The sequence below is a fragment of the Marmota monax genome, unplaced genomic scaffold (assembly GCF_021218885.2).
Source record: "Marmota monax isolate L192 unplaced genomic scaffold, Marmota_monax_Labrador192_F-V1.1 WCK01_AAM20220418_F8-fsc00203, whole genome shotgun sequence".
Classification (NCBI taxonomy): Eukaryota; Metazoa; Chordata; class Mammalia; order Rodentia; family Sciuridae; genus Marmota; species Marmota monax.
In genome coordinates, this window is record NW_026694787.1 from 2496050 (window position 1) to 2502110 (window position 6061).

Here is a 6061-nt window from a genome sequence, read left to right on the forward strand (position 1 = left end):
TTTTAAGGGTTGACTCAACTCTTTCTCCACAGGTCCTAGTTGTCAGTCACTTTATTTGTTAGCAGGCCAAACTTTGTATATAAGCTTTGTCACACATTTGGTTATTTAGAAGTTATTTTTGCATATGCTCTGTTGGGTGGTAGATTTTCTTAAAAATGAGAAAAATTAAGTACTGTTTTAAAAAGCAAGATTCCTTTTGTGTGAATATCATCCTTTCCGTACCTGGGTTGGGGGTGAGGAGCACTAGAGTCTGTTCTCAGGAAATGGCAATACACATAGGCCAGTCATTTCTATGGATTCAAGAAGAATTAGACATCACAACACAGTTGATTCCTGTTCTTGTGAAGACAGTGTGAGGCTTTGAATTAGTACCTAATTCAGTAGTTATTTATAGACACAATCAAATGAGCTTGGCTTTTAGTTCCAGGAGAATATAGTTTACTTTTAACCAGACAGTCATTTAAAGGACAAATGTAAATAGTCTAAATGAAAAAAAATCTTTTATCACACCAGCTTGTGAAATGTGTGACTTCTCTATAAGATCTCAAAGTGAGAAATCTGTTGCTAGAACTTGTTACACTGTGATCTGTCTCTTGCATTTGAGCTTCAACATAGGCCCTGTTTTTCTGTAATGCTTATTCTGCTGTAGACTGGAGTAAAACTGCTACTAATGGTTTAAAGAAGCAGACTGTAAACCAAGGAGTATCCAGCTCTTCAAATTCCTTACAGTCAAGCAGTAACTCCACTAACTCCACCACACTGCTAGTGAATAACGATTGCTCAGTACACGCAAGCGGGAATGGTATGTATGTCTCAATATAGTATTTCTCAAGCTAGTATTTATTTTTTTAAGTAGTTTTATCCTTTAGTGGTATTTTTGCAAAGCAAACTGAATAATTACATATATGACTAGTGGATCAAAATGGGGTTCCCTTACATAAAAGAGAAGTTTATTTATCCAAATATCGCCCAAAGACTTCAGTACTGTGCTCTATGAGAGCAGTACCTAAAATAGTCCTTGAGACTATATTAATTTTTATTACATCTATAATCGTACACATCTTCAACACTTTTAAACCTTCCTGTTTTTCACTTTTCATGTTTGTTAATTCTTTCCCACAGTGTGACTGCCTTGTGACAGCACCCAAATCCCCACAAATATATCAGATACTAAAAGATGAATTGTGACCAGTATTGGTGACCATATATGTCATCAGTATATGAACAGATTATTGCTACTGTGCCTCCTGCACTCATTAAGTCTGACATTTCTAGCTAAAACTTCATTACACTTTCTTTCTTTCATGAGACTGGGCTGTTCATTACTCATAAAAGCTTGCCTTCTTCTGCTTCTTAATATTATCTTTTGCATTTTATAAAAACCTAAGTTCTGCCAATATACTTTCTCCTTCCATGGAGAATTTATCTTTATTCACTGTTTAAGGGTGTTAGTTCTTTTCATGACTAATTCAAATAAATTTGTGAGAAAGTTCATACATTTACCAAATGGTTTTCCAGTCTCCTGAGGGTTGGGGAGCCCTGGTGGTTTGTTCAGACTTTAAAAATACAATAGGATGCCTTGAAATCAGTTTCTCAACCTCAGGTACAGGAGATATTTGGGGCTGGGTAATTCTGTTTTGTGGAATTGCAGGATATTGAAAGCAGCATCCCTGGCCTCTACCTAGTGGAGCCAGTAGTGCCGTACCCTCATTTGTGGCAACCAAAAACATCCCCAGACACTGCCAAATATCCCCTGGGGGATAAACTTGCCCTTGGTTAAGAACTCCTTATATAAAAGACGAGAAACTGCTGCCATGTGGCCTTGGATCTTCTGTCAATACCAGAAGAAAAGGTCTGGGCTCTATGCCAAATAGCTATATCAGGAATGATTCAATGTAGGCAAACGGAGTAGAGGCAGTGGGAATCAAGGTTGGTTAATAACTTATTGTGAGAGAGCAAGTTGAAAAGCGAGAAATCGAAAAATGGGCTGGGTCATCCAGAAGTCTTAAAATTGCCTGTGTTTGGCATTCTTCATCCATAACCAGAGTTTTCCATATTCTACAGAGAGCTCAGAGATGAAGCTTCACCTGCCTAGCCCTATCAATGTATTGTCATTCTTTGGGGAATCAAATTTGACAGAAGTAGCACATTTGACACAGCTGCTTGACACAGCTATTTTTGATGCCTGACAGTGAGGAAGGGGTACATTTTAAGGCCACCAGAATGGCTGTTTCAGACTACCTAATAAGTCTGCCAGATGAATATCCCTGATTTGTCAGTCCTCACATTAGGTTCAGGAATGGATGAGGAATGGAATTGGCAATTTTAAAAGAGACACTAGCAGCTGAATCGTTTGTTTATTATACTGGGACAAATTGTTCCTGCACCAAAATGTCCTCAGACCAAAATGCCTAAGTCAGAACAGCTGCCTCAGACAGTCACATGCCCTGTTTGAGCTGTGGCACAGATGGGGCTGCATTAACCAGATCCACCACCTTGTCTGCATGAATGTGACATATTTCAGTTCTAAGCTGCCTTAGATAAATCATATCACAGAGTCACAAGCTCACAGTGTGGAAGCAACATCCTGGCATGTTGATTTCATCCCTTCTGAGCCATGGAACTTTGGGCAGAGCACTTAATTTCCACAAACCTAATTCCATCATCTTTGAAATGAGCATAATAATATCCCATAGAGTATCTATCCCATAGAGTTATGAGATAATATTTATCAAGTGCTCAGTGCTGATATAATTACTGTTGTTATGATTACATCACCAACTAACAAATGGGCTTTTTATTCCACTTCCTACACAGTCTCCCAATGGTATAGCATTCAGAAGGATGGTGCCAAGTAGCTATAAGTTCTTGGAAGCTATGTAGCCCTACAATCTGGGGCCTACTTGGGGTCCCAGAGACCTGGGTCCAATGTATAGGTGTCACTGAATGCTCAGCTGCTCCCTGCCTGGCATCTTAGATTGGAATCTATGGTTTTCTATTGGGAATGAGTTCTATCTCAATTTAGACAGAGAGGCTGGCTTAGAAGATGGTCAGAGATTTCTTCTTGCCATGACTGTTATGGTTGGTTGCTCTAACTTTCTCTGCTAGTACAAAGTTTCATTTTATAGGAATCTTAGAGAAGCAGGAACCTTTAAGGGTATATATGGGGATCTCTGTTAGTCTTAACTTTTGGGGGAGATCAAAATATTGCCTTAGGCTATCTTATATGTTCTTGAAGTCAGTATGTTTTTGATCAGAGTTAGAAAAGGGGCCTAAAATAAAATATATTGGCTGGGTGCTGTGGCACACACCTGTGATCCCAGAGACTTTGGAGGCTAAGGCAGGAGAATTGCAAGTTCAAGGCCAGCTTCAGCAACTTAGCAAGGCCCTATCTCAAAATTTTAAAAAGGGCTGGAGATGTAGCTCAGTGATAAAGCACCCCTGGGTTCAATCCCCAGTACCAAAATAAATAAATAAACAAATAAATAAATACCTTGCTTTGCTTCATATTTTGGCCATTTCATTAAAAAGAAAGCTGTCATAGGAAACTCATTTCTGAATCAATCTCCAATTTGTTGTGCTTACTTTGCCCTTAGGAAAGGGATAGAATGAAAAATAAAATAAATATATATCAAATATTTTTAAAAGCTGTTTCATGTGTGCATATTTAAAGTGTTTACATTTGTTTTTAAATGCTTTCTGTGGGTACTTCATCATACCCACTTTGTTTTTCTTTATACAGGTAATGCTTCTACAGAGAGGAATGGGGTTTCTTTCAGTGTTCAGAATGGAGATGTGTGCCTTCATGATCTTACTGGAAAACAGCACATGTTTAATGACAAAGACGATTCCTGCAATGGTAAAAGCCGTATGGCTCTCAGAAGGACTTCAAAGAGGGGAAGCTTACACTTTATTGAACAAATGTGATTCCTTTTTTCTAAAATCAAAGCATGATGCTTGATGGTGTGAAATGTCCAATTTTACCTTTTACACAATGTGAGATGTATGAAAATCAACTTATTTTATACTCAGCAACCTCTGGAGGAACATAAGCTAATGAAAGGCGATGGTTACTATTGGAAGGGGAAACCAAGACATTATTGTGACCTTTAGACATTAGCAATTTGGTTTCCGAACCTTCATTTTAAAAGAAGGTTGGTTTTAAACAACACAGTGAGAATAAGACTTGTATAAACAAAAACGTAGTTAATTTCCAGCTACATTTTAAAGAGGCTAAGTTATCTTTGATAACATCCTAGAAAGCAACTGTTGACTTCAGACTTTTGGTGAGTTTAGTTGTGCATGCCTTTGTTGTATATAAGCTAAATTCTAGGGACCCACGTGTCAGAAATCTTACTTCTACCTTTTTTTGTATTTATTTTCTACTATGTAGATTTATTCTTTTGTAGAATCATGGTTTTATTGTTTTGTCTAATGTGATAACTCAGAAAATCCTTACTGATTCAGTGAATTCTAAAGCTCCTTTTGGAGATTATATGGATGTGAAATACAGAAACTTCATTGAAATCAAGAAATAATAATGATGCAGCCAGACTCTAATCAGACAGTTCCACAATTAGCTCATACAGTGCCTTTGAGTGAGTTAGAAAAAGGTACCTCCCTGGGAAGATACAGCCTGGTTTGGCAAGCAGAGTGGGGTCACGTTTTAGTCCTAGTCATATTATTGGGGACATCTTTATACAAGGTATGACCTGTACAACCATACATGACATCCAGTGCCAGTACCCATCCCCAGGCCACATTATCAGATTATGGAATCTGCACCAAGATGTTAAGCTTAATACCTTGGTCACAGAAAGGGAAGAAACTCTAATCTAGACCATATATGGGGAAGATTGTGAATGTGGAGGAGATACATACACTGCCACATCTCAAGTCCCCAGAGCCTTTCAGAAGAGGGGAACAGAGTAGGATTACTTTTGAAAAGAGAGATATATAAGGAAAACAAATCATATTGCTGTTCTTTAAAAGGCAACTGCATGGTACATTGTTGATTGTTACCACTGGTACACTCTGGCCCAGCCAGATTTCTAATTATTTTTTAAAATGTGTCAAGTCTTAAAGAGTGTATAGTGACAAGGGGGAGCGGCTACTGAAAACAGTGAACTATCCCGTGATACTGTTGTTTCTATTTGTATCAAACCCTGATTGCTATAGTCTTTCCTACTTTCCACCTATACCTGCTTGAGCAGTAACTCAAGTATGTCCTTACTAGGAACATTTCAAAACCCTTTAGTTAGATCTTTCACTAAGGCTCCCTTGCATATATTTCAAGTGAATGTTGTATCCCAGATTAACCATGGTAATAAGACATTTCTGAGTGCTGATTTGTCTTTGCAGTATTTCTTCTCTGATTTATTTAATTGTCTTGTATTTATGTGTTAAAATCAACAAACAATGTTAAAATGAACTAAATAAATTTAGTTAAGTCCTTTAAATTTGGTGACTTTTACAAAGAAAAACCTTTTGCAATTTCTTTCCCTGGCAACAGGGCATGGGAGTAGTAAGACATGCCTGATGAAGACCAACACAATAGTCATATCTTTGGGGAAACAGCAAGCACCCTGGGGATGAGAAATTAGAGCAAGGGTTGTCCTGTCACATGAGATTAGTTTCTGTAGTCTTCTTTTCTCTTTTTCGGTTACTCTTTCAAGAGTTTCTCTTCAGAGCTGGAGATGTGGCTCAGTGGGAGAGCACTTGCCTAGCATGTGTGAGGCCATAGATCCAATCTCCAGCATCACAAAACAGAAAACATACTACTACAAGAGTTTCTCTTTAATATTTGTTGCCATTGACCTCTAGGCAATTTATGAGACCCAGTTCAGATTCCCATCCAAGTGTCTATTTCCTCAGCATCAAACAGTAGGATTTCAGGAAGGGTTGTAAGTTAGCATGCTGAAGCCACAAAGCGGGGAAGCTGGCCTCATCTGCTTCCAAGATCCTCAGCCTCCACAGAGGCCAAGCACTAAACTAATCAGGAGCAGGATGAGACTTCACTAATCAATCTCCCAAAAGAAAGGAGGTGCAATGTCCATGTCCT

The 6061-nt window shown here is 38.4% G+C and overlaps 1 protein-coding gene across 7 annotated transcripts in view; it reads left to right on the plus strand.

Annotated features, from left to right (window-relative positions):
- Positions 1-5459, plus strand: part of Adgrg2 (adhesion G protein-coupled receptor G2) — a 111022-nt gene extending 105563 nt beyond the window's left edge. For all 7 annotated transcript variants that reach the window (XM_046425850.2, XM_046425851.2, XM_058573084.1 and 4 more), the window contains 2 exons: positions 650-802; positions 3743-5459. In XM_046425850.2, the coding sequence (XP_046281806.1) occupies positions 650-802; positions 3743-3927 (338 nt within the window). In that variant the 3' untranslated portion in view covers positions 3928-5459. The remainder of the gene's footprint in view (positions 1-649; positions 803-3742) is intronic.
- The last annotated feature ends 602 nt before the right edge of the window (positions 5460-6061 follow it).